At 46.8% G+C, this 27,952-nt stretch overlaps 2 protein-coding genes across 9 annotated transcripts; one reads left to right on the top strand and one right to left on the bottom strand.

Moving 5' to 3' along the window:
- Positions 1–88: 88 nt before the first annotated feature.
- DDB2 (damage specific DNA binding protein 2) lies at positions 89–20,193 on the top strand. 4 transcript variants are annotated; one of them, XM_070383404.1, is made up of 10 exons: positions 94–442; positions 1,580–1,713; positions 2,086–2,277; positions 15,489–15,634; positions 16,909–17,008; positions 17,100–17,277; positions 17,583–17,725; positions 19,411–19,575; positions 19,715–19,760; positions 20,054–20,193. In XM_070383404.1, exons 1-10 carry the CDS (start codon positions 316–318, stop codon positions 20,101–20,103), a joined length of 1,281 nt encoding a protein of 426 aa, XP_070239505.1. In that variant the 5' UTR covers positions 94–315; the 3' UTR covers positions 20,104–20,193. The 4 variants fall into 4 exon arrangements, with proteins under 4 accessions (XP_070239506.1, XP_070239507.1, XP_070239505.1 ...); XM_070383405.1 differs by lacking the exon at positions 19,411–19,575 and having other exon boundaries at positions 89–442; XM_070383406.1 differs by lacking the exons at positions 19,411–19,575; positions 19,715–19,760 and having other exon boundaries at positions 90–442; positions 20,054–20,190.
- ACP2 (acid phosphatase 2, lysosomal) lies at positions 16,789–27,939 on the bottom strand. Of its 5 annotated transcripts, none has more exons than XM_070383408.1 (11): positions 27,664–27,936; positions 26,997–27,092; positions 26,588–26,674; positions 25,522–25,701; positions 25,314–25,412; positions 25,146–25,235; positions 24,572–24,701; positions 23,705–23,787; positions 23,482–23,588; positions 23,182–23,357; positions 16,789–21,437 (listed from the first exon to the last, which is right to left on the bottom strand). In XM_070383408.1, the coding sequence occupies exons 1-11, from the start codon at positions 27,775–27,777 to the stop codon at positions 21,304–21,306; spliced, it is 1,296 nt and encodes a 431-aa protein (XP_070239509.1). In that variant the 5' UTR covers positions 27,778–27,936; the 3' UTR covers positions 16,789–21,303. The 5 variants fall into 5 exon arrangements, with proteins under 5 accessions (XP_070239509.1, XP_070239510.1, XP_070239508.1 ...); XM_070383409.1 differs by having other exon boundaries at positions 23,482–23,561; positions 24,572–24,704; positions 27,664–27,934; XM_070383407.1 differs by having other exon boundaries at positions 24,572–24,704; positions 27,664–27,925.
- Between the last annotated feature and the right edge of the window lie 13 nt (positions 27,940–27,952).

The following is a 27,952-nucleotide window of genomic DNA, read 5'->3' as shown; positions in this document are numbered from 1 at the left end:
TGAAGAGGCTTCAAGTCGGGAGGTCCAGCGCTGACGGCCATCTTTACTTCTGGCAGGTCAGCTGACTTGGACCAGCTCCGAGCCAACTTGTAGGCGGTATCCCTTTTCTCTAGGGAGCGGTGAGGCTCTGCCTTCACACACTTCCCATCCGTCCGCGCGCGCCCCCGCCTTCCCGGTGAGCCTGTTTGGCGGGAAGTTGGCTTAGTTGGCCTACCTGTGGCTGAGCGCTTTTCCTCGTCCCCGCCTTGTTCTCCCCAGAGGCTTCTTAATTCTTCCTCGGCATAGGGCATAGTACCCCTTCGCACGGAGGACGCCATGGCTCCCAGGAAACGCCCAGAAAACCAGAAGACCCCTGAGGTGGTTGTGCGCCCCAAGAGCAAGAGGAACAGAAGCCCCCGGGAGCTGGAGCCCGAGGCCAAGAAGCTCTGTGTGAAGGGCCCCGGTACTGCCTGTGCCTGCTGCTTTAATTAATTCCGCAATTTGGGGTTCTCACGCAGAAGGCTGGAGTGGGGGATGGGTGCGCATAGGTTCTGAGGCTGGCCCAAATTGTGGGCGCCTCAGGCTATGCATTTTGTCTGTAGGTCCTTTGACACCCTTAGAGCTTGGGTTTAACCTCCCTCAGGTGACGGGACGAGGCAGATGACCTACGTTACAACAGACACAACCGACTTTTCCAATTCCTTGTTTGCATCGGCATTTTTACACACTGAGAACTGCTTAAGATAATCCTGCCTTGCGTGGTGGGGTGTGTGCTTAATTTCGATAGTTACTATCTGTCCTTGGTTTAACTGCGGGAACCTTCAATTTCCTTCCTTCCTCTGAAAACTCACTCTTAGGGTTTCTTGGGGCTAAAACCTGGGGCTGTAAGGAAAGTAGAGAACTCAAAAGACGGGATTGTCGATGAAGTGTTTTTGTTGTTGTTGTTCATGAGAAGAAAGAAAGGGTTGTCCAGAGGCAGGATTTATAGAGATCAGGTCCTCAAATACAGGTTAGTAATCCGGAGTTGCTTTATTCCTATTCTAGGTGCATCTTCCTCTCCAAAAGTAGCCTAGTGAATTTAGCCCCATGCCAGACCCCGTGGATCCTGCTGGTTTTCAGGAGAACAGATTAGACTTGGGGCCCACAGCTGGTCACTTCTACATTATTGTAATACAGGATTTTGGAAAAAACTGCTTCTCTTACTCACTTCCACTATATCATCTTAAAATCTTTTTATTGTGCTTTACATATGACTTTTAAATTGTCACTCAACCCTATCACCAGTTTTCCACCCCAAACTGAGAAGAGTTCTGCAATTCTTGTGTGTTTCTTGGGCTCACTTCTCAGGAACCCTGCAAGATCACAGTTTCACTTCAGAATTACTGTTTTGGGGAATGTTTTTTTGGAAGAGATTGAATCCCTGCTCACTGTTTATTTGTTGTGCTGGGTAAGACTGAGCAGAACCTGAAAAGATCTTAGGAGGTGATAGAGATTGTCTCTGCCAAAAGAAGCAATAGGGCTTTCTTTCTGGCATATTCGGCAGAAAAATCTTGCCTTCGTGAGACTGGAGCGGAAAATATGTGTCTGTTCTGCTTGGCAGGTTCTAGCAGAAGATTTGACTCAGGCCTTTGGGCGGGGTTGGCTAGCCTGCGGGTCCCGCCGCTATGCAGCAGCATCGTCAGGGCCCTCCACCAGCATAAGCTGGGCACAGCTGCCTGGCCATCACTACAGCAGGTGAGGCGTTTCCTGGCTGAAGAATTCAGGGGTTTGTATGGTGCCTTTTTAAGCCTCTGGATGCTCCAAAATTAGATGCTGGGTTGGTTCACCGGGTTGTCAGAGAGATTATCCCCACCTTGGTGACTGGCCTACTGGGCTTCTAACAAGATAGAAGTCCTATGCTGTAGGGGTCCCAGCAGGAATGCACTCTGCCTCCTTGATTTCTGTGGTTAGATTATGTGTATTGCAAATCTTTTTATGCACAGAGCCAGGCAGTTAGTTTTCCCTTAGTGGGAGAACTTGGCCCCAGGCCTCATCTATGGAGGAGTCAGAGATAGGCAATTTACCCTTGTGTTTTAATTCAACTTAATTCTTTTCTCTCTGTATTAGGGTCTCCAGCAGTCTTTTTTGAACTCTCTGGCTTCTTACCGGATATTCCAAAAGGCTGCCCCTTTTGACAGGAGGGCCACATCCCTGGCGTGGCACCCAACTCACCCCAGCACCCTGGCTGTGGGCTCCAAAGGGGGAGATATCTTGCTCTGGAACTTTGGCATAAAGGACAAACCTACCTTCATTAAAGGGGTGAGCAGTACCCTCTGCCAGACAATAGTACTGAAGAGATGTTTGCTGAAGGGATGAAAAGTCATCCAGTAACAAGGAGATAATTGGGATCAAAAGTAACTGGGTATTTTCAAACAAGTAAACGGTGATGGTACTCAACTCTTTATTGAATGCCTGCCCTTAAAATATTAGCAACTATGATACACTAATCATCCTCATAAGTTACTTATAGGATCTAAGCCCCTTCTTACCTCCTTGACCTTGCTGTTGTCTTCCTCATTGCCTATGCTTTAGCCATACTAGATACTTCTGTTTCTGAAATTGGGTCTTTGGACTTGCTGTTCCTGTTGACTGGAGTCCTCTTTCCCGTGGTTTTTCTCATGGCTGGCTTCCTCTTACCATTCAGGTCTCAGCTTAATATACTTCTTCTACAAGGCTTATTACTGACCGCTCTGCTTACTCACTAATGACTCTCTACCTCATTATTATCCTCCATCACTTTCCCCCCACAATGTTTATCAATATCTGAAATGTTTTACTGATTTGTATGTCTTTGTCCATTATACAGTAAACTCCATGATGGCAGGGACCTTGTCTTTCTAACTCACCACCGTATCCCCAGTACTTAGAGTAGCTGCTTCGTATTTGCTGAATGAATGAGGGCCTTGTGATATAACTGGGCAAGTCAGATGTATACCTACAAGATCACTGACTGTACAGCAATACAGATGCTAAATGCTACAGAAATGAGGGAAGGAAGAATCTCTGGGGATTAGAGTCGATAGGGAAGGTTTCATGGATGAGTGAGATGTGAGGAAGAACAATATTTAGGTAAATGGAGAGAAAAGGAGGAAAGGCAGAGTGTGTTTGGGGCAAGGTGTGGCAAAGAGCTTTTTAGGGATGGTCTTAATTGTGCTAGTGTTTGCCATCAGTCGTTAAGGGGTTGAGAGTGTTGGTTTCTCCACCAAAGAGAACACTCTTACCTTGCCCAGTAGGGGACTGAGATTGGAGGGCTATACTGTGAAAGGTGACACTCTGGGTTTAAAGCAGGAGCTGCAAATTCACATACCTAAAGAAGCCAGACAGATAAAAGAATGATGCAGGATGGTGGTTAGCGATAAATTGGAGATGGTTGACAGGTGAGAATTGAGGTCCTGTGGTATCAGGTCTGAGTTTTTCAAATGAAGTCTGAAATGTTTGGATTTTTAAAAATTGTAGTGAGACACGTAAAGTTTACCACCTTAGCCATTTTTTAAGTGTACCGTTCAGTGTGAGAACATTTACGTTCTTGCATAACCAGTCTCCAGAACTTTTTTGTCTTGCAGAACTGAAACTCTGTAAACATTAACGCAGACTTCCCGTTCCCCCTTCCCTCCAGACCCTGGCAACCGCATGCTGCTTTCTGTCTCTCTGATTTTGACTGACTGTCTCATACAAGTGGAATCAGACAGTACCTGTCCTTTTCTGACAGATTTATTTCACTTAGCATCATGTCCTCAGGGTGCATCCATGTTGCAGCATGTATCTGAATTTCTTTCCTTTTTAAGGTTAAATATTATTCCTCTGTATGTATACACCACATTTTTCTTTTACCCATTCATCTCTTGATGGACATTTGGGTTGCTTCCACCTTTTGGCTTTTGTGAATAATGCTGCCGTGAACAGAGTTGCACAAATATCTCTTCGAGTTCGTGCTTTCAGTTCATTTGGTTTTGTACCTAGAGTGGATCACATTGTAACTCTTTAATTTTTTGAGGAACCACCATACTGTTTTCCATAGCGGCATAGTCCCATTTTACATTCCTGCCAATAGGACACAAGGGTTTTAATTTAAAATACCTGATTTTTAATGTTGGGAATCAAATGAAATTGAACATGCTCTGTAGCTAAACAAAACACATTTGTGAACTGGATTCTTCATTAGCTCACTTTTTCTACCTCTGGTTTAGAGGCCATAGCTAAACCCACGATGAGTTCTTTGAAATGGACGGTTTGGAGAACAGCTCATCAGAAAAGGCCAGGTTAGACAGACTTGAGAGATTAGGATTCAAGCTATGAGATTATTCAAGAAAGTAAGTGCCTGAAGTCCGAAGAATGGCTTTCTGTCCAGCTGGTGAGACAGATGACCACTAGGAAGTGGAACTTTAAGTTAAAGTCAGAACCCAGAGCTCAAACAGGAAGAGATTTGTTCACTGCTGCTGCCGCCACCGCCCCACCCCGCCCCCACCTTCCCCAGCAAGCAGCCAGGATGCGAGAATAGAGAAATTTAAGAAATAGCCTAAGAGTGTCCTGGGAAGGGCTTCCTGACTAAAAGAGGAATGATAACTGCTTTGAACTTGTGTTAGGGTGAAGGTGCTTTGGGATTTATCACCCTTCCTTACAATGTGTGTTTACGTGAAGCTTCCTCACGCTGTTGTGGAGATTGGTCTGGGCATTTAAACTGTGTGACTCGCAGGGAGGTAGGCTGTAGCAGAAGAAAGGTTTGGTGGTCTGGAGAACTGTCTGTACTCCCAGAAACCGACAGCAGAAGGTTGATTTGAAACCAGTGAGGAAGGGAGAAGCAGTGCCTCATTTTATCTTTTCTTTAGTCATCTGACCTTGGTTCTGATCTTGATATCTTTCAGGCCCTTGGCGAGGGGACATGTGTTTAATTTTCAAAATGATCATTCTCATTGTAAAAATTACCTGTGCTCATTGTAAGAAATTCACGCAATACAGGAAAAATACATATATAAAGAATAAAGTAATTGTTACCTGAAATCCCCATATGGGGCATCTTTATATGTGTGTAGACACTATTATACACACCCATTCTTTTATTTATGTTTTTATATAAGTGTTCTACCCTAGAATCTGTTGTATTTTACTTATTAGATCATATTCTGGTTTAGTCATCTTGTACCAGATGATGACCACTTAAAAATATCTTATTTCCTTTTTTTTTTTGTAATGTCTTTGGTTTTGGTATCAGGGATGTGTTTCCTCTACTTGAATTTTCTGGAATAGTTTGTGCAGAGTTAGTACTATTTTTTTTCTTAAATTTTTCATAGGATTCACTAGTGAAGCCATCTGGATCTAGAGTTTTCTTTGTTGGACGGTTTTAAACTATATTTCCAATTGTTTAACAGCAGTAAGGCAATTTAGGTTATTTCTTCTTGAAGGAGCATGGCAGTTTGTCTTTCAAGTAATTTGTTCATTTTATCTAAGTTGTTGAATTTAGAGGCATAAAGTTGTTTATATATTCCCTTGTGCTCAGATGTTCAGTCATGTCCGACTCTTTGCAACCCAGTGTACCATAGCCCACCAGACTCCTCTGTCCTTGGATTCTCCAGGCAAGAATACAGGAGTGGGTTGCCATTTCCTCCTCCAGGAGATCTTCCCAACCCAGGATCAAACCTGAGTCTCTTACGTCTCCTTCATTGGCAGACAAATTCTTTACCACTAGTGCCACCTGGGAAGCCTTGTATCTTTTTAATATTCATAAGATCTGTTGTAATGTTCTCACTCTTTTTATTGGTACTGGTAATTTGTGTCTTTTTTTTCTTTTACCCCTAATCAGTCTTGCTAGAAGATCATCAGTTTTGTTGATATTTTCCAGCTTTTAGCTTCATTGATTTTTCTCCATTGTTTTTCTGTTTTCTTTATTTTTTTTTTCTTTTTGCCCCATTGTTTTCTTTCCTGTGGGTATAATTTTCTTTTCTTTTTCTGGCTTCTTAAGATAGAAACTTGGATTTTTATTTGATTTTTTTGTTGTTGTTGTTTTCTAATACAACCATTCAATACTATACATTTCCCTGTATTTCTCTAACTGAATCTTACAGATTTTGTTGTGTTTTTGTTTTCATTCAGTATAAATTACTTTCCAGATTCTTTATGATTTCTTCTTTTACCTATGGATTATTTTGAAGTATCTGTTTGATTTCTATTTGGGGATTGTTGCGATATCTCTGTTACTGATTTCTAGTTCAATGCTGTTACGGAACAAAAGACATTTCGTGATTCCAGACCTTTTATAACTTAGCATGTTGATTGTCTTTGGAGTGTTCCATATGCATTTGAAAAAAGATGTGTACTGTGCTATTTTGGGGTGAATTACTCCTTAAATGTTAATTAGGTTACATTGGTTAATAGTGTTTTTTTAAATGTTCTATAGCCTTACTGATTTTATATCTCTTATCAGTTATTGAGAGAGGAATATTGGAATCTCCAACTATAAAATTGTGGTTCTGTTTATTTTCCTTTAGTTTTTGCTTCAAACGTTTGTTTGTTATTAGGTGCTTACACATTTAGCATTATGTCCTTTTGATGAATTGACACCTCTGTTATTGTGAGATGTCTCCTTTTATCCCTGATAATATTTCTTGTTCTGAAATTTTATTTCTTTGATATTAATGTAGCCATGCAGCTTTTTTATGATTAATACTTGCATTGTATATCTTTTTTCATCCTTTTATTCTTAATGTATTTGTATATTTGTATATAAAATGTTTCTTGTAGATAGCATTTAAAAAAAATGCAACCTGCTAATTCCCTGGTGAACCAGTGGTTAGGATTCTATGATTTCACTGCTGAGGGCTGGGATTCAAGCCCCTGGTTGGGGAACTGAGATCTTGCAAGCTGCATGGCATGGTGAAAAAGGAAAAATCCATTCTGACAGTCTCTACCTTTTAATTGAAGCATTTGTCCATTTACATTTAATATGATTAATTATAAATATGATTGGATTTAAGTCTGTCATCTTCTATATTTGTCTCATTGTTTTGGTCCATTATTTTTTCTTGCCTTCTTTTTGATTGAGTACTTTTTGTGATTCCATTTTATCTTCATTATTGGATTATTAGTTATACTTTTCTTCTTTCCCTTCTCTCTCTTTTAGTAGTAGTTCTAGAGTTTGCAATGTACATCTTTTTTTTTTTGACCATGAGACTTGTAGGATGTTAGTTCCCTGACCCAGGGATTGAACCTGGGCCCTCAGCAGTGAAAGCACAGAGTCCTAACCATTGGACCGCCAGGGACTTTACCACAGTCTACATTTTTAATGTAAGAGTGAACATTCAAATAGTATCATACAACTTTATATGTATTGTAACAGTCTTACAACTATGTACTGACTTTCATTTTCTCCCTTCTCTCATTGTCTTTAATTTTACTTGTACATACTTTGTAAAGCTTACATTATGATTTTTGCTTTACACAGTTAATTATCTTTTTGTTTTTATTTAAATATTTATTGAGATATAGCTGATGTATGATAAATTGCATGTTTAAAGTGTGCAACTTGATGAGTCTTGACATATATAAATATGTATACAACCATGAAACCATCACCACAATTAAAATAATGAACATATCCATCACACCTCCAAATTTCCTTACACCCCTTGGTAATCCTTCCCTTTCTACTCTCTGTCCTGTCACCTGAAAACCACTGATCTGCTTTCTATTCCTATTGATAAATTTGCATTTTCAAGACATATAAATGGCTTGCATGCCAAGTTGCTTCAGTCATGTCCAACTCTTTGTGACCCCCATGGACTATAGTCCTCCAGGTTTCTCTGTCCATGGGATTCTCCAGTCAAGAATACTGAGGTGGGTTGCCATGCCCTCCTCCAGGAGCTCCTCCCCATATAAATGGCACTATATGATATAGACTCTTTTCTTTTCCCTGACTTCTTTCATACAGTATGAATATTTGAGGTTCATCCATATTTTTGCCGGTATCAATAGTTTGTAGTAGTATTCCAGTGTATTGATATACCAGTTTATTTATCCATTCATCTATTGAAGGGCATTTAGGCTTTTTCCAGCTTTTGACTGTTACCAATACAGCTGCTATGAAGATTTCACGTACAGTCTTTGTGTGGATATATGTCTTCATTTTTCCCGAGTAAATACCTGGTGGTGGGATGGCTGGGTTGCAGGGTAGGTATCTTTTAAAGATGTTTTTTAAATGAGAAAAAAACTTAATATTTACCCACATATTTGCCATTTCCAGTTTTTAAAATTCTTTTGTATGATTCAGACTTCCTTTTGATCTTCTGCTTAAAGAGATTTCTTTAACATTTCCTATAATGTAGGTTGGTTGGTGATGCATTTTTTTCCCTTTTGTTTGTCCAAGGAAGTCTTTATTTTGCAGTTTCCTTTAAAGGTATTTTTGCTGGGTATAGAATTCTAGGTTTACAGGATTTTTTATTCTTCTTTTAGTACTTTGAAGATGATTTCTGATGTGAAGTCTGCTCCCATTCTATGTTCCTCTTCATATGATTTTTCTTTCCCTTTGTCATCTAAATATTCACAGGATCCAGGGATCACAGCATAGACATTTTGGGTAATTGAATAAATTACCCATTATTCAATCCACTCCGGTTAGCATGGGTCTAAAGCAGCCTATGGAGAAGGCAGTGGCACCCCACTCCAGTACTCTTGCCTGGAGAATCCCATGGATGGAGGAGCCTGGTAGGCTGCAGTCCATGGGGTCGAGAATAGTCAGATACGACTGAGCGACTTCACTTTCACTTTTCACTTTCATGCATTGGAGAAGGAAATGGCAACCCACTCCAGTGTTCTTGCCTGGAGAATCCCAGGGACAGGGGCGCCTGGTGGGCTGCCATCTATGGGGTCGCACAGAGTCGGACACGACTGAAGTGACTTAGCAGTAGCAAAGCAGCCTATAGTCTAGATTTTGGCCTCACCCTGAGACAGTACCCTTCTGAGGACTCTGCTTGAGCTATGTTAAGAATCTTTTCATTCTGGATGGTGAGAATATAGACCGTTCTGAGGATTTCTCCTTCTGTTAATTTCTGACGTCTCCCTTCTCCTGCCCTAGCTTTATACAGTTTCCTTATACACATTTACACAATATTATTTACTCAAAGGCCTGAGGGGACCCCTCTGAAAATATCCATAATGCTCTCTCTCTGCACATCAGCCTCTCTAGCATTTTGCCCTGCTGGCTTTCCCAAGTGTCTCCTGAGCCCATTGAGACTATTAGGCTGTTTGGGTCCTCCCTGCCTATGCTACAGCCTGGGTACGCTCTCCAAGCATTAAATTGGGGCAATCACATGGCTGCCTCACTCTTTTCCCTCTTGTGCTGCCTGTTGGCCAGTGTGTGAAAACTTATTTCATGTATTTTTCCATTTTTTTAGTTGTGTTAAGGCAGGAGGATATATCTGGTTTCTGACACTCCATCATGGTTGGAAGTAGAAATTCACATTAATTTTAATAGTTTCTCTGAGGGATTTAAATTTTTCCCCTATACAGTTTTTCATCTGTAAATCATGAGAGTTTGATTTCTTCCTCTACCATTTTTACACTTCTTTTTTATTTGCCTTATCTCATTGGCTGAGGCCTCTAGTACCTTGTTGAATGTTTGCTCTAACAGGCATTCTTATCTTGTTCTTCATTATAGAAGGCTTTTATGTTTTATCATTGAAATATCTGCTGCGTTTTATTGTGATAGTCTATATATAACATGAGAATTACAATTTTAACCATTTCAAAGCATATAGTTCAATGGCACTAAGTACATTTATATTGTGCAGTCATTGCCACTATCCATCTCCAGGACTTCTTCATCCCCAAATAAAACTCTATACCCATTAAACAATAACTGTCTTATTACCTCTTCCCCAGCCCCCCTAATCTGTTTTTTGTCTCTGAATTTCACAGTTCCAGGTACTGCATGTAAGTGGAATTATACAGTATTTTACCTTGGTGGTCTGGCTCCTTTTCCTTAGCATAATATTTCCAAGGTCCGTCCATGTTGTAGCAGGTTTCAGTACTTTATTCCTTTTTGAGGTTGAATAATATTCCATTGTACAAATATACCAAATTTTGTTTTGCCACTCGTCTGTCATTGAACATTTGAATTGTTTCTGCATTTTGCTATTTTGATTCAGCTGCCATGAATGTTCGTTTATGTACAAGTTTTTGTTTGAACAACTGTTTTCAGTTTTCTTGGCTATGCACCTGGGAGCTTGTTTGTTTTTAATACCTTTTATCAGATTAAGTAAGTTCCTCTTCTATTCTTAGTTTGCCAGAAGCTGTTATCATGAATGATAATTGAATTTTTTCAAATACTTTTGTGTCTGTTGAGGTCAGCATATGATTTTCCTTATCTGTGCTGTTAAAAAAAAACTACACTGTTTTTTGTTTGTTTTGGTTTATTACCAAATAAACCAAATTTGATTTTTTAATTTAAATGTTCTTTTCCCCACTTTTTAACCTTTACAATTATATTTCTAGCAAGTCGTACTGCTTCTTTTAAAAACTGTGGTAAAAGCACATAACCTGAAATGTGTCATCTCAACCATTTTTAAGTGCACAGTTAACACTGTATTTCCATTTTTAGCAACAGAGTTCTAGAATTTTTTTTTTTTTTAGAATTTTTTTATCTTGTAAAACTGAGACTGTGTGCCCACTGACTAACAGCTCACCATTTCCCCTTCCTTCCAGCGCTTGGCAACCACAGGTTTACTCTCTGTTTCTATGAGTCTGAACTACTTTAGATACCCTAAGTTTTGCTGGTTTTGCTGGGGCTATGTCAGAGAACATTCTTTTAGGAAGTACACAGTAAAGTATCTGAGTGTGATGGGACTTCATGTTGGGAATTTATTACCAAATGGTTCCAGAAAAAAAACAGTGCTTTGTGCTGTTCTCACAACTTTTCTATGAGACAATTTGAAAATAAACTTTTTTTTTTAAAAAAAAGATTGTTTCTTCCTCAAATATTTAGTACATTCACCACTGAAGCCATTAAGATCTGGAATTTACTTTGCAAAAAAGTGTTTAGTTGTGACTCGGTTTCTTTAACAGCTATCAGACTATTCAAATTTTTCCTTTTCATCTTCTGTCAGTTTGGTAAGTTTGTACTATTCTAGGAATGTGCTTATCTCCTCTGAATTTTCAGTTTTATTGGCAAAAGATTGTTTATGATGTCCTCTTATTACTTTTTAAAATGTCTAAGATATCTTTTCCATCCACTAAATTGGTTATTTGTGCTTTCTCCTTTGTTTGGTCATTCTCAGCTGGGATTTATCAATTTAATTATATTAGTCTTTTCATGGAACTAACTTTGGCTTTGTTGATTTTTCTCCACAGTGTATTTATTTCATTCATTTCTGTTTTTTCTTCTTACTCTCTGGTTTTAGCTTCTTGTTTGTTTTACAGCTTCTTGAGATGGATGTTTGGGTCATTGATTTTTAGGCTTTTTTAACTTTTATTGTGAATAATACTCCTGTGAATATCTACATACGAGTTTTTATATCAACATACGTACTCATTTCTGTTGACTATATATTTTCTTGGGTATATGTATCTTTGGGGCCATATGGTAATTGTGTGTTTAATTTTTTTGAAGAATTGCCTATGTTCCAAAGCACTCCATTTCACTTTCCCACCAGCAATGTAGGAGGGCTTCAGTTCCTCCACATCCTTGACTGACAAATAAAAATTGTGCATATCTAGTGTACATCATAGTGTGGTTTTGTTTTTGCTTTATTTATCATTTTTGGCTGTGTCATGTGGATCTTAGTTCCTGACCTGGGATGGAACCTGAGCCCCCTGCAGTGGGAGCACAGAGTCCTAACCACTAGACCACCAGGGACCCAACATGATGTTTTAATACATGTATATATTGTGAAATGATTTCCACAATCAAGCTAATTCGTTAACATCCATCATCTTACGTAGTTTTCTATGTGTATGCTGAGAACACTTAAGATCCATTCTCTTAGAAAATTTCACATGTAAAATAGTTATTAACTATAGTCACCATGCTATACATTAGATCTCATGAATAGTTGAAATTTTGTGTCCTTTGACGAGTATCTCACCATTGCCCTACCCGCCTTCAGCCCCAGGCAACCGCTATTCTCTTGCCTTTGTGAGTGACTTTTTTAGATTGCACATGTAAGTGAGGTCATGCAGTATTTATCTGTGTCTGACTTCGCTTGGCATAATGTCCTCCATGTTCATCCATGTTATCAGAAGTGGCAGGATTTACTTTTTTAAGGCTAATATTCCACTTGATACATATATATATCTCACATTTTCTTTCTTTATCCATTCATTGATCAGCAGACAGTTGTTTCTATATCTTGGGAATTGTGAATAATGCTGCAATGAACACAGGAGGACAGAACTCTGAGAAACTGATTTCCTTTCCTTTTGATACATACTCAAAAGTAGAATTAACCGGATAGTTTGGTAGCTCCTTTCTGAGTTTTTCATGGAGGAACCTCCATACTGTTTTCCATAATGCCCCTACCAATTTACATTCCCATCAACAATATACCAGAGTTGCCTTTTTCCACACCTTGGCCAGCACTTGCTATCGCTTGTCTTTTTTATAATAGTCATTCTAACTGGGCGTGAGGTGATATCTCCTCGTAATTTTGTATTTCTGTTAGTGACCTTGAGCACCTTTTCATATACCCTTTGGCCATTTGTATGTCTTTGGAAAAATGCCTATTCAATCTTTGTCCATTTTTTTTATCAGATTATTTGTTTCTCCTTTTTTTGCTATTGAGTTGTCCAAGTTCCTTATATGTTGTTGATACTAATCCCTCGTCAGATATAGTTTGCACTATTTTTTTTCATTCTATAGGCTGTCTTACAACACTCATTATTGTATTTTGGTTTATAGCCTCCTATGGCTATGAAATAGTATTTCACTGTGACTTTTATTTGCATTACCTAGTGACTAATGAGGTTGAGCATCTTTTCATGTGCCACTATTTTTATATCTTCTTTGGAGAAATGTCTGTTGAAATCCTTTGTCCTTTTTTTGGTTGCACCATGGGGCTTGTGGGATGTTAGTTCCCTGACCAGGGATTGAACCCCAACCATGGGAGTGAAAATACCAAGTCCTAAACATAGGACCTCCAGGGAATTCTCTTTGTCCATTTTTTAATTAGGTCTCTTTTTAAAATGTATACTAATTACAATTATTTTAAAGCCAATGTCTAATAGCACCAATACCTGGATCTTCTGTGTCTTTAAGCTGGTGTTTTTTCTCTTGGTTGGTTATTTGATCTTGATTTCTGATATGCTGGACAGTTTTAGATTTGATGCCAAATATTGCATATGAAAATTTGCAGAGATACAATTTTAAGTTTTGAGTGCTCTTACAAAAAGAATTTTTTCTCTCTGCCAGGCAGGTCAGGTAGAATCAGATCATCTTACTCAGAGACGGAAATGATTTGTATGTGGACTTCAGTCTTCATGAGGGAGGGTCTGTTTCGTTTGCTCTTATTTCTGGGGTTTCAGGGATCCTAACTAAAACCTGCATTTTTTTTTTTTTTCTAAAACCTTTCCTCTCTGACAGGTCTGGACTCTGTTTTTGCCTCCCTTGAGATTGACAGAACTTCTGCTGAACTTCTCAGCTCCTCAGCCATACAGCTTTCTCACCTGCATAGGCCTCAGGAGCAAAAGCAGCATTGAAATGTCAGACTTACCTCTCTGCTTCTCTTCTCTCTAGGAGGCTGGACTTGGTAGTCCTTGGTGCCTTGATAGCTCTTCGTTGACTTCAGAAACTTTCCTTTGAGAACATACACCTCATCTACCTTTTCTAACTTTTCTTGACAGGTTGGCCTGAAACCAGCTAACCCACCATGACTGGAATTGGAAAGTCTCAAACACATTTTCTTTTTTGTGTTGTGTCCAGGTTTATGTAGTCCTTCTCAGTGCAAGAGCTGTCGTAACTACTTAATCCACCCTTGCTAGAAGAACACGCATGCATTTTACCTGAAAATGTTTACATAAGTGCTTATTACTAATGTTTTGACATAGGGCCAGTCCTTTCTTGTAGTAAGTGCTCACTGATTCGGGTTCACCTGATCTTACATAAACCGAATCCATAATGCATACTTTACAGCGTCTAGTTTCCATTTCCCAAAAGTGGAGACATAATTTAAAATCAGTTGTGAAGCAGTCTGATTGCAGATTCTCTTAAGTTTTCACTATTTCCCACCCTAATTGTTTATAAGTATCTCTTCCATGCTTAATTCAGCAACTCTTATTTTAGCAAATCTTTTTAATCTAGTTTTTCCAAAGTGTTCAATGTGGATTTCATAGAAACCACAGTGGTCATTCTTTTCGCACATATTTCATCAATTTTAATTAAATTACATTTTAATGAAATGTTTTGTGTTTAAAGTTTAAATGTTTAATAAATTACATGTTAAGTTACATGATTACAATACAAAGTACAACTGACATATCTAGGTTTAAGAACAAACACAACTAACCCTTCATAAGCATAGAACTCAGCTAGTGGGAGCAGATTAACTTACTAGCAGCAAGGGTTCGATGAACCGTGGGCATCAGTTAGAACGTTTTATAGAGGGAATGGGAAGTACCAGTTAGTGTGCTGAGTGAGTTAAGTGAATGTTGTGTAAGAGGCCTTGTAGAAGTAAGGCTGGGAGAGCAACAACATACAGGAGAACTGGAGGAGGAGCCTGGAGGATATAAAGTTCGTAAAACAGTGCACTTGATATGTAATAAGCACTTAATAAGGTTATGCTGCCAATGTCATCATGATTATCTTCATCATCGTCTGGTATGTCTGCAAAAAATGAGCTCAGGTCTGACACCAGCCTACCTAACCCAGCCATTGTTCCAAGCTGAAGCTCTTCTGAAAAGAGCACTTGTATGATACATTATGGTACATCCACACAATAGGATATTCAACAATAAAATGGGATGAACTATAGATTCACAGAGCAGGCTGGATCAAACTCAGGGGCATTACACCGAGTGCAATTAAAGAAGCCAGTCTCAAAAGGCTGCATACCATGAGTCACTGATCCGACAGTCCATCAAAGGCAAAACTTGTATGGTGATGAAGAACTCATCCCTGGTTGCCAGGGGTGAGGAGTCGGGGGAGGATGTGACTACAGTGGGAGAACGTGAGGGATTTGGGGGGGAAGTGACACAACTTCTGCATCCTGATTTTGGTGGTGGTGGTGGTGGTGGTGCGAGTCTCTACATGTGTTAAAATTCATAAAGCTGTATACCAGAAACAACCAACTTACTGTATGTTCGTTAAAAAGTGTAAAATGAGAACCTTAAGAAGCAGTACTGTGGAGAGCACCCTAGTGTCTAGGCATCCAAGCTGGCCCGGCCCCAAGTGTGGCCTGGATGGCTCTTGTGTCCAATCAGAGGATGTGCGCCCAGGCTTTGTCCGTTCATGGGCCAGTATCACTCACTGACTTTTTTCTTCCTTGTGTTAGATTGGAGCTGGAGGGAGCATCACTGGGATGAAGTTTAACCCTCTCAATACCAACCAGTTTTTCACCTCCTCAATGGAGGGAACGACTAGGCTGCAAGATTTTAAAGGCAACACTCTCCGAGTTTTTGCCAGCTCAGACACCTGCAAGTGAGTAGTTTTAACTCAAGAGGGGAAAGGGCTTCTAGGCTCTCGGTGTAGTTGTGGCGAGAGCACCCGGATCCCATTTCTTTTCCCTAAACCCGGCACAGGGAAGAAAGGGATTAGCTCCTTTTCACCCTTCCCTCTGACTCTTTAGCTGCTATTCCTCTGGGCCAGGTGGGTTCCTGTTTCAGGGATGGGTTCTAGAACCTCAGCTTTTCTCGGCAAGGGAACAGTCTCAGCTCTTCTGTCAGTCCTTCCTGTATCCGACTAGACCTGGATTCTCACTGGACAAGTCAACGTGTTATTAGTCTAAAAGACTACTTCAAGCCTGGAGCAGGAACTAAGACCTTAAGACTCCATTCCCTGCTTTCACTGGGGTGTAATGACCTGGCCAGCTCCTTGATGGAAGCCGAAATGGATAGAATCATGTCCACAAAGCACTTTGGACTCCCCAAGAGCATGTGGCTAGAGAAATTACAAAATGCTTGTCACTTCGGTTTTCAGTCGGAGATATGACTCTGCCCAAGTGTGTGAGGGTGTGGGGTTCTACCTAGCACTGGGCTGCCACACAGGGGTAAGAAATACAGGAGCAACAGGACAGGTGACAGGCGACCTTACTCTTCTACAAGGAGCCCTCCTCCTGCAAGATGTTTACAAGGGATGCAGAAAGCAGGGTAGCAGAGATTTGAGGGGAAAATGTGAATCTGGGCTCTCCCGACTGGGTATCAGGATCCCTGACGTTCCCCCCACCCTGACCCGTCCCTTCATATCAAGTGGTCTGAGGGACAGAAACAGCAGGTAGTTCCAAGTTGGTGTGGTTTTTCCCCTAAGTGCTCAGAAGGGGGCAGGAGTTCCTTTCCAGCCAGCAGTGAGGAAGAGTTGGGCAGTCCCTGTGTGGAGTGTCCTCTCCTTTGACCCAGAGGGTGGAGAGTGGAGAGAGAAAAAAACAGCTGAGTCTTCCTCAGGGCTCCAGGGGGCAGGCCCGGACTTGAGGACTCGCCTTACGGCTCTGGGTTTGGCTGCTTCAGGGACTCTTACCACATGAGGATCCTGAACCTAGAAGTAACTGGACAAGTTTCTGAGCCCCACCACCCCCATACCCTTTGTCGGAATGGTGGACGAGTCTTGAGTGCTCCTCACTGGGAGTCCATGACAAGATATTCACTCACTCAACGGATATTTATTGACTGTCTGCTGTGTGTGAGACATGAGCTGCAACAGTGAATAAATGCAACTTGCCTCTGTCCCTAAGAGTCTTACAGCACAATCTCTCCCTCCAGCGTCTGGTTCTGCAGCTTGGACGTATCTGTCAAAAGCCGAGTGGTGGTCACGGGAGACAATGTGGGGCACGTGATCCTGCTGAACATGGATGGCAGGGAGGTGCGTTCTCGCGAGCCCAGGCCCTCCCTTTCCCTTCCCAACCCCCAGCCTCGGTTCTGCACCCCAGCCTGAACCGAGCTCTCGTCCGCAGCTTTGGAATCTGAGAATGCACAAAAAGAAGGTGACCCATGTGGCCCTGAACCCGTGCTGTGACTGGCTCCTGGCCACAGCCTCCGTAGATCAAACGGTGAAAATCTGGGACCTGCGCCAGGTTAGAGGGAAATCCAGCTTCCTCCACTCGCTGCCGCACAGGCATCCTGTCAACGCAGGTGTGATATACCAGACCTCGGCCTTCCTGCAGACCCCGCCGACCCGCCGTTTCAGGGCCTTTCCCGCAAAGCGTAGAAGCCACTCAGCCAGGCCTTAACCCCGCACAGCGTTGGCCAGGCCGAGGTCCCGAGCCCTCCTGTCTCTAGCCGCCCTCCCAGCCGCTGAGCCTCTTGGGTGTTTGTTCACGGCCCAGATCATGGCCCTGCCACCTGTCTCTAGGAAGCAGTGGGAGGGAGGTGCCCCTGCAGGCCAGGATAGGGCCCACCTGGGGTCCCTTGAGCTCAGGGGCTTTTCGCTTTGCCAGCTCACTTCAGTCCCGATGGAGCCCAGCTCCTGACTACTGACCAGAAAAGTGAGATCCGGGTTTACTCTGCTTGCCAGTGGGACTGCCCGCCAAGCCTGATCCCACATCCTCACCGCCACTTCCAGCACCTGACGCCCATCAAGGTAAGTGATGGTGGGGAGGCGGCGCTGGACAGGGCAGCCGCAGCCCCAGCCCTCTTCTCACCCTGGCTCACTCTGCACCTTTGGTCCAGCTCTGTGAGCCCGTTTTGCTGAGTCTTCGTCATGTCTCTTTGATAAGTGGATTTTCCTGAGTTCTTTCCACGCAGCCCAGGCATTTTCTGAGATCCTGACCCTCTGTTCTGCCCTCAGTTTTGGTGACCTGTGTGTGCAGCTGACCCACGAGCTAACTTGGATTAGTTAGCCAAGCCATTTATGGCTTCTCTAGCCTTAACCCCCAAGGCTTCCAACCTTCAAGTCCTCCATGCCTGCTGCCCCCCGTCCCCCCCGCTGCTGCCAGTCTGAACTCTGCCAGTCCTCCTGCTGCCCAGGTTATACTCTTCTAGAACCACAGTCCCTCTTCGGGCTTCCGGAGCTCAGGCCTGCACTTGTATGGTCAGGAGAGCACAGTTCAGGCGGGCAGAGCCCATTCCCCCGCCCCCCAGGTTAGACTCCTTCAGCAAATCACTCGCAGTAGGGATCCCAATGTCCTCATCTATAAAGAGGGAATAATAGTATCTGACTGACAGGTGGTGGTTGTGAGGTTGAACCCAAGTACTTAAAGCATGTAGCAACATGCTTGGCGCCTAGGAAGTACTCAGGAAATAATGATTTGGTATGAGAATGGCCCCCACGTCGTACCTCAACCCTAGAGTAGGAAATGGCAGCCCACTCCAGTATTCTTGCCTGGAGAATCCCATGGACAGAGGAGCCTGGTGGGCTACAGGGTCACATAGGGTCACAAAGAGTTGGATACGACTGAGCAACTTAGCGTAGCATAACATACCTCACATCTAATCCAAGCTGTCTGTAATGTCGGCCCTTCAGCGGTTGGTGTTCCCGTTGACCCTTTCTTCCTTATCTCCCTCTTGGTATCAATCAGCCAGACCAACTAACAGCATCCCAGGTGTGACCTGTGACTTATTTCCAAGCCATTGCCTGTAGCACCTCTTTCTTCCTGCTAACCGTGTCTTGTCCCCTTCAGAACTTCCTTGAAAAAGCTTTCTTGGGAAAATCCCATCCAGTTCTGTCATCCCAGTAGCTGCTCAGTTTGTTTTGAGTGGGGTGATCTGGGAACAGAGAGGTCCTCCCCCGTTTCAGCCACTTGCCATTTTCTACTCAACTCCCTGATGTTGGAGGGAGAGCTGTGGGATGAGCTCAGAACCGAGGTCTAATTTGCAATGCAGATCCCTGGGTCGGGAAGACCCCCTGGAGAAGGGAATGGCAACCCACTCCAGTGTTCCTGCCTGGAGAATCCCACGGACAGAGGAGCCTGGCGGGCTACAGTCCACGGGTCACAAAGAGTCGGACATGGCTGAGCAACTATACCATCGCTTTCGCTCGGGTCGCGCTGATGTTAAAATACTTATCAGCTGGTGCAGTGTCAGAAAATGCAGAGAGAAGGCCTGCATGTGTCCTGAGGATCACAGGAAGGTCAGCTGGGGATTTTACATTTTCGATGGTAGATGCACATGCACTTCAAAACCATTCTTGTTTCATGTAGGTCTTACCTCCGTTGTTAAATTGCTGGCAGTTGTATTAACCATTGTTGTCAGTGGCAAAGGTACTTCTGCTGTCCCTCTCAATGCTGTTCTGCATTTACTCCTGTGACCTGCCTCTCCATCTCCTAGGCAAGCTGGCATCCTCGGTACAACCTCATTGTCGTGGGCCGATACCCAGATCCTAATTTCAAAAGTTGTTCCCCCCATGAATTAAGGACGATCGATGTGTTTGATGGAAGCTCAGGAAAGATCATGTATCAGCTGTATGACCCAGAATCTTCTGGTATCATGTCGGTGAGGCCTGGGCCCTCAAATAATAAATGGGAGGAGGCAGGGATTCAACCTCATGGATCAAAAATGACCAATTACTCCTCACATGCCCTTCTTCTGCTACCTCCACTCCCTCCTCATGCTCATCCCCTTGTCTCTGCAGCTCAATGAATTCAATCCCATGGGGGACACGCTGGCCTCCGTGATGGGTGAGTGTACATGAGGCCGGTCAAGCCCAGCCTACTCCCCAAGGTTCAGTGCAGGCTCACCCCAGCTTAGCATTGCTCCAGCCACCCCCAGGATATAGTCAGTGAAGATGGCAACCAGGAGCCCATGGTCTCTTTGGACCGAGGGCCGTCCTTCTCGCTGAGTCTTGGCCACAGCAATGCCTGGCTGCTGCCCGGATTCCTGGTGTCTCCTGACCAAGTGCTAGGTTCCCCACGCCAGCTCCAAGTTCTCAGAGGCTGATGATGGAAGGTGCCTCTGGTCTCACTCCTCCTAGGTTATCACATTCTCGTTTGGAGCCCGGAGGATGCTGGGACTCAGAAATGAGAGACGTTAATGAAGCGGGGGCGAAGCAGGGGCTTGGAGCCCCACGAGAACAAGTTCTTTGACAAGAGGCGGCTTCGTGTTAAAGGGCCGAGGTATCGGAGTCCCAGCGTTGGAGCTGGGGCACTGGGACCGTGACATGGGGACTGGACACGCGTGGGCTGAGCTCCAGGAACTCCAGAGTTGGCAGACTTGCTGTGCCAAGGGCCTCTGCTGTACGTGGCCTGGAGCCGAGCTTCTCTCCTTTCTCCTCTCTGACACTCAGTGCTCAGGTAGTGGTTTTTGATCTGTGCTCGCTATTCACATGGCCAATAAAACATACCCAGCTGAGCTTCTAAGTGGATCTTCCAGCTCCGATCTGGTCAAAGGGCTTCTCAGCTCCCCAGAATGAAGAAAAGGCATAGAACCAGCACTGGGAGTCCCAAACCTTCATTCTCTGGAAGCTGTCTCAGTCCTATTCTGGGCCAGTCTAGAGCTGTTCAGCTCACAACCTAGGGATCCCAGCCCCACTAAGGGTGGGGACAGTGGTTTCAGGATTCTGTACCACAACTCACCGTCCCCTCTCCGCCATCCCCGACTCCCTCCCAAGCACAAACCTCCTTCCAACCGGCTCAAGGAGAGGGGTGACAAAGATGCTGAAAGCATCATGTCTCACTGGAGTTAACGGTGGCGTCAGCTGGACAAACCACTGGCTGGCTCCTGGGTGACCTGGCTCCCTGGCGGGCAGTGTTTGTGCCCCCAGTGTTGGGCCGTTCTTCCCGCTAAAATAAGCACTGAGAGGTGAGAGGCAAGACCGTGTCCTTGGGGCCATCTGCCAAAGACTCTGGGTTGGAAGAGAGAGCAGGGTTTGATGGAGAGGCAAAGCAGATCAAGCCCCGTCTCCTTCAGTCTTTTTCTCCGAGGTCCTGAGTGAAACCGGAGCACTTGTCTACATTTCACGTCCTTAGAAGGGAGCACGGAGGAGGCAAATCCTGTTTGGAGGAAGCCAGTGTCCGACACAGTACTTGGTTAACGTCGGGCATGTGGATGCCGGGTGACAGGTGCCTCGGGCCAAGCTGAGCCTCACTTGTTCATCTAGGTGCAGTGATCAGAGGGAGGCCCAACCCAGGGTCTCCTGTCCATGGGCTGGGGAGCAGCAACAGTCAGGAGCAAGGGCCCAGCCCACCTCCCCTAGGAGGCAGAGGGAAGGGGGCTGAGTGGTTGTCAGGCGTGGTCCTCCCCATCTGGGACGTGGCGGTAGCCAGGAGGCTGGGCCTGCACCCGGAAGAGGACGGTGAGGAGCAGCACTATGAGGAGGAAGAGGATGGAGCCGCAGACGGCCAAGGCCACAATCACCTCTGAGCACAGCGCCAGGGGAGGAGAGAAAGGTCATGTCAGTGTTCGTTCAGCAAATGTTTGGGCGCCTGCCACATGCCAGGTGCCATTCCTACAACGGGGAGACCACAGGCGGCCAAGACACAGTGTCCTGTGTGGCTTTTCCCTTCTAGGAGAGGAGATGCCATGACAGGCAAATGACAGAAAGGACAGGTTAGCGGCAGATGCCGTCGAGAGAACCAAAGCCAGGCAGGTCACAGGCAAGGTGTCACCAAGAAAGCAACACACTGACCTGAGCCTTGGAGTCAGTCAGACACACAGAAGATCTGAGAGAAGAGTGTCCTCAGGCCAGTGGGCGGGGGTGGGGGGAGGTAGAAGCAAATGCAAGAGGGACTTAGCTCGACATGGTCTAGGAAAGAGAGTCAGTATCACCGGAGCAGACCGAGCAGGGCCTGAAGGCCACAGTAGAGAATGTGGGTTTTATTCCAGATGACGGGAAGCCCTTGGACAGTTCTGAGAAGGGTAGTGATGTGAACCGATTCATGTTTTTAAAAATTTAACTCTGCTGTGCTGACAGACTGGTAGGGCCAAGAACAAAATCAGAAAGAACGTTGGGAAGCTTTTCAGTACTTCTGGCAAGAGATGATGGTAGACTGAGCTAGGGAGCCAGAGCACGGATTTTAAAGACTGGACTGGCAGGATATGCTGGTGGTTGGAGGTGGGGGTCTGAGGAGAGGGCACTCGGAATGGCACCTCGGGACATGCTGTGCACCTGCGTGGCTGAGGCTGCACTAACTAAGGCGGGGAAGCCTTCAGGGAGAGCATGTGGGCTTAGACCTCCACTGTGAGACGGCTTAGCTGACATCCACATAGAGACCTCGAGTCCACAGCTGGATGTGCAAACCTGCGGCTCAGAGAGAAAGAGGTCACGAGGCATAAAAAGAACTTAGCATGGAAATGGCAACATGAGGCCATAGGGCTGGGTAAGCTCACTTGAGTAGAGGGCATCAGTGGGGAAAGAGCCAGGCTGATGAGCCCGGGGCCATCTGCTGGTTAGTGGAGAGGAGAAGCCAGTAAAGAAAGCTGCCTGCGGGGAGGAGGAAGGAAACCAGAGAAAGTAAGAAAGTGGTCAAAGAAGGAGTGACCGACTCCATAACGCCGCTGACAGGTGAGAGGAGCTGACTGAAGAACTGGTTAGCTGGCTTTGGGGCTAGAGGAGGTCACTGGTCCTCAACAACAGTGACTTCTGTGGAGTGGCAGGTGACGGAAGACTGTCCAGTGTGAGTCTGAGAATGAGTGGCAAGGAGGTGACAGCAGAGTCTAGGCAACTCTTTGAAGGATCCCATCCGAAAGGGGGAGAACGGGAGTGGCAGCCGGAGAAGGAGGTGGGCCAAAGGAGTCTCTGTTAGGCTCTGCAACGGGACTGATCTGGCAGAGCGGCGACACGCGAGCACTGGGGCCCACGTGGAGGTCAGAGGAAACGAACCCGGGGTGTAAGTGGAAACGCGGGCCCCCAGCGGGGGCTCACGCCAAGGAGAGGGCCAGGACACCAGGTGGGGGAAGGATGAGATGGTCCTCTCCCTCCCAGCTGCAAGGCTTTCCTCACGCTGTAAGAAGGGCATCGCCTGAGGGTGAGGAGTGCGTCTCAGGGTGGGAAGGAGACTGTCTGGGAACCTGCACCAGGATTGGAAGTGCTCTGGAGACCTCTGGGTAGGAACCAGGAGCCGTTCTGGGCCTCGGCCAGCACAGAGGCAGACGGCAACTCACCTGTGTCTGCGGGTCCACCTGCCAGCTGGCACTCCTGCAGCCAATCCTTGGGCACGACCGGCTCTGTGAGGTGGAGGAAGTCCTGCAGCGGGCAGCGGTGAGAGCAGCCGGGCAGGGTCAGGGGCCACGGGGCCCTGTGACTCTCATTCCGGAAGTACATCTCCACCGAGAAATTCCTGCGGGTGGGTGGGAAGCACGAGGGCAGTGGCTCCCCAGGCTAACAGCGTCCCCTCAGGCTGCCCACAGCCCCGCCCTCCACTTGGGCGCCCCTCCCGAGGGCAGACTGCGCGCTCCACTCACCCACTGTCCTCCTGGTACAACTCAAACATGTGGCAGGATGCATAGGGGGCCTGCTCGCCGTTGTAGACGCCCAACGCCATCTGCAGAGCCACCAGTGTGGTGTCGTGCTATAAGAGGAAGGGCTTCCCATCAGCACCGCTCCCCCCGCCAACCCCAGATACTGAAGAGAGGAGGAACCCAGCTTCCGCGTGCCCTGAGCCCCCTGAGGGCCGTGGGAGCTCACCGCAGAGTAGACCAGCAGCTTAGGGAGCTGGGAGGTGGTTGCCATCAGCGTCAGGTTCTTCCGTATCTGAGCCAGCAGGACGCCTGAGGGAGAGAGTCCCCCCGTGTCAGCGGCTGCGGTCTTCACCATCTTCTGACCGACCTACCTGAGGGCCTCTCACCCTCTGCCAGCCCTGGGTCTGATCCCAGCAGAGAGGACACGTCAGAGGAATCCCACTTAAAAACTTTCAAATTTACAGAAGGAAGCAAGATAAAACAAGATACCCCTATTTCAACACAGACGCAGAAACCTGCCCATTTATTCATAAAGGGGCAATGAGGCCCTGCCTGTGTTTGAATGATTACTCCAGTTGGGAACAAATGTAAACCTAAGGCTGCTTCAGGGAGCATCAGACGGCGGCACCAGGCCAGGGGCACTCTGTCAGGGGCAAACTCGGAGAACCGAGATGCTGGGAAGGTCTGGCAGCTGGCATTCCCTTGAGCACTCAGATCAGCGTGTGGCCTGTGTATTACTCTTGGCCTTCTTTCAGAATGGCCCCTGGTGGTCCTTTGGGGGAGGTGGGAAGTTATTTGAGGGGACAGAGGGTTTCCTGATATGGGTGAAACTAAGAATATGAATGGACACACACACGCACACACACACAAGATGCACACCAGCCTGTGGTCACTGGTACTAGTGACAGACGTGCTAAGCACCTGGGGGACTAGGGAGGCTTTGATGACTGATGGGATAACTAGGGTTCACTGGTCCTCAAAGAGCGGAGAACTCTTCAGGTAGAGAAGTGAGCGTGTGAGAAACCCCCCTGCAGAAGGTTTCTAACGCTGTTGGGTTCTTTCAGGGGAGTGACATGCTGGTCTTGTCACTCACCCCCCTGCAGCCGGGCCTTCTCTGCCTGCTTGTAGATCCCGAAGAGGAAGCGGAAGCTGAAGTCCTTCAGCCGGCTCAGACGCTGCATGGTTTGGGGCGAGGCCCAGGGCGGCAGGGGCAGCCCATGTGTCTGCTGTGTGCGGCAGCGGGCAGGTTAGCTCCCCGGCCCCGGCCAGAGCCTCTCCCGGGAGCAGCTCTCTTCCCCGCTGGGATGGTGCCTGCGTGTGTGTGAGGGGAGGCAGAGGAGAGGCAGAGGGTCTGGAACCGGGAGACGTGGTGGAGGGTGTCGAGGAGGCAGGGAACAGGAAAGGAGGCTCGGGCCCCAAAAGTGTGACTCAGCAGAATGGAGTCGGATACCACGAGAGCTCTGGGTGGGGAGAAGTGGGAACTGCTGACCATCAACAAACTTGTTTCCCACTCTGAGGTTCTTTCTCACCCGTGAGGGAAATTCTTCTGTTTCACAAGAGGTGGCTTGCCTGGACCACCCCAGGGGCATGGCATCCAGGCACAGTGTTTTACTTGGCCTGGCCATGCAGGCCTGCCGAGCTGTGAGAGAAGACCTGAGCCGGCTCACCTCGCAGAATAGCGTGTCGTAGACATTCCAGACGGTCTCCAGGGACAGGTCCGTGAGCCCCGTCTCATTGGCCACCATATCCAGGAATTGCTATGAAACACGATCAGGGGGTCAGTCCTGCCCGGGGCTGAAGGTCGGGGTGGTGCCCTCCACTTCAGCCCCACTCACTGCATTCTGAACACTCTCGTTCTGATACTCGGGCGTCCGCCGGGTCTCATTCTGCAGCTGTTCAAAGCGGGGGCATGGGCCCAAGGGGAACTTCAGCAGCTGCAGGCCAGAGCGGGTAAGCAGAGGCAGAGAAGGAGTCAGGGATCAGCAGGCCAACGGCCAGAGTCGTTCCTGCCGTCGCCTTGAGGGAAGGGCGGGCCAGGCTTACCCTGTCCTCGGCAATGGGCACGGTGTGGACGGGGATAGGCTGCCAAGAGATGTTTGGGTTAAAGCGCTGGATCCCGTCGGGCGGGAAGAGTCCAGCCAGGTTGGCCTCCGCACTCATAAGCGTCCGGTCAAAGTCTGTGCTTCGCACATAAACCTGCAGAGATGACAACACCAGTCCCACCTGTGGGAGTTGGGGGGTGGGGGCAGCTCTGGCCTCGCAGTGGAGCCCCAGTTCTTGCTGTTCACCCAGCAAATTGTAAATCCACCAGGCATCTGCCCCTCTCCCCTTCTCTGGCCTTCCCCACCCCTCTTCCAGCCTAGACTGGTAGGGTTGCTATCCCCGCCATCTGCAAAGAATTCCTGCAGGAACGGCTATAGGTCAAATGCCACTCCCAGTCCGAAGTGCTTACTCAACAAGGCTCTCGGGTCTGCCGGCCTGCCTGGTTTATTACAACACCTGTCTCCCTTATCGAGGCCCGGGTCCTTGGGGGCAGAAACTGTCTTTAATCACACACACACACACACACACACACACACACACACTGCCCCCTCCCCACACACACACACACACCCCCCTCCCCACCCTTAATAACTGGCTTAGAGAGTAGGAGAGGAAATAAGATGAGGAACAGAGATAACTACTTGTGAAAAGGGAGGAAGAAGTGAGAAAGGGCAAAATCAGGACAGGGCCGGCCCTCAAGGAAACAGTAACATGAGAGACAAAGATTGGATCTGGCTGACACACTGTTACACACAGTACCAGCACAGTGCCTGGCCCAAAACAGTGCTTGGAAGGAAAGCCTGAGTTACTTCACAGAGTCAGAAACTACTCTGCAAGGCCCTTAAGTCTGCGCTTGGATGCTTGAACAGTTTGGCTTCTTCCCAAGCCAAGCAGGGGCAACTCAGCCTCCAGAGTTTTGCTCCAGACAGCCCGTGGACGTCTCGTCCTGCAGCTGTAACCAGAGATGCATGGAGGAAGGCCACAGTGCCCGGGTCACTGGTAGTCTCCCTGAGGGCAGAGAGTGAGAACAGCCGATCCCCGCTCCCTCTAGAGTTCCCAGCCTTACCTCTTGTCGGTGGTAAGAGGTGTTGAGGAAGCCATGGTAGCGCTGTCGCAGAGCCTGGCCCAGCTCCCAGTGCTGCAGCATCCCCTCCTGTGGGCAAACCCAAGGGTTAAGAGGCCCAGGGGGAGGGGGATGGCTCATGAGAACAATAGGGCTTAGCCACGGCTGCTTTCCACCTTGTGGTTGGAAGCAGGAGTGGGTTAATCTGATCCCACAAGTCGTTTATTAAGGGGTTGATTGTGCATGCATTGTGTGTGCTCATTTTAATCTGGGCACGGATGAAAGTAAGCTGAAGAAATGTGGCCAAAGTTAGCATGCACATGGGGAAAAGCAGTTTGGTGAGTTCTGCAGCCTGCTCCAGAGGTCACCGGTTCTACAGCTCATCCTGAGAGAGAGCTGGCTCCTGACCCACCTTGGTTAGCTGACCAAAGCCCTGGGGCCATTTGTCTTCCTGATGGGGGTCCTTGGGATACGCTTTCACTGGAGAGCGGTCTCCATGTCGGTACAGCTGAGGAAAGAAAGTGGTTAGCCCAGAGGTCAGAGGGTCTCCTTGGTGTGGACACAGAGCCAACCCCTGCCCCATGTTGAGAACCTTAACTCTACCCACTGTGAAAAACCCCAACCTAGAAGTCACTAACTTCTTGCAGCCTCCAGAGACTCTAACTTGGCTAAGCAATGCCGCTGGAGACGTTGGGAAAACCGAAAGTACAGGAGGGAAAGGGAAAGAAATGAAAGCAATGCAGGTGTATGTGTGGGGTGGGTGGGGGCGGGGGAACTGGGGAAAAAAATCACCAAAGGTTGCTTTAGAAGTGAATCTCTTATTAATCATTGAACTACATCCCAGTCCCAAGGCAGACTCACCAATCTATCCTCTAATACAGATCTCCGTGCACCCTGCCCCCTACCCTAAATACCCCAGGGCGTCACAAAACTGCGAACCCTGGCCCCCAACCCCGCAGGCCAGTCGTCTCCCCACTACTCCAGACCCCAGACCCCAGCAAAGCCCCGCCCCTCCCTCCACCAGCAGGCCGGTGCCCACCTAGCACTGGCCAGCCCTTGGCGACCCCATCTCTCATTACCAAAGTAACGAAACGCAGAGTCCGGGCCTGGGTGGGTGGCATCACCATCAGGTTCACACCAAGAATGAGCTGGAGAAGAGCTGCCCGGCTCCAGCCAAACCGCCTGCCCGCCATCACCGCTGTAGTCTATGCAGCACAGAGGCTGGAACCCTCTGGGTGACACTTGCAGCAGCCACCCGGACGCACCCTTAAGAACACACGCCGGAAGTCCGCTCGCCGCCATCCTGGTAAAGGCGCGGGGCAGGGATGGTGGGAGGAGGAATCCCGGAGGGAATTCCTGTAGGAGGTT

This window comes from Bos mutus, chromosome 15, assembly GCF_027580195.1.
Source record: "Bos mutus isolate GX-2022 chromosome 15, NWIPB_WYAK_1.1, whole genome shotgun sequence".
Lineage (NCBI taxonomy): Eukaryota > Metazoa > Chordata > Mammalia > Artiodactyla > Bovidae > Bos > Bos mutus.
The sequence above is the reverse complement of the archived record's forward strand: the minus strand, read 5'-3'. Positions and strand labels throughout refer to the sequence as shown.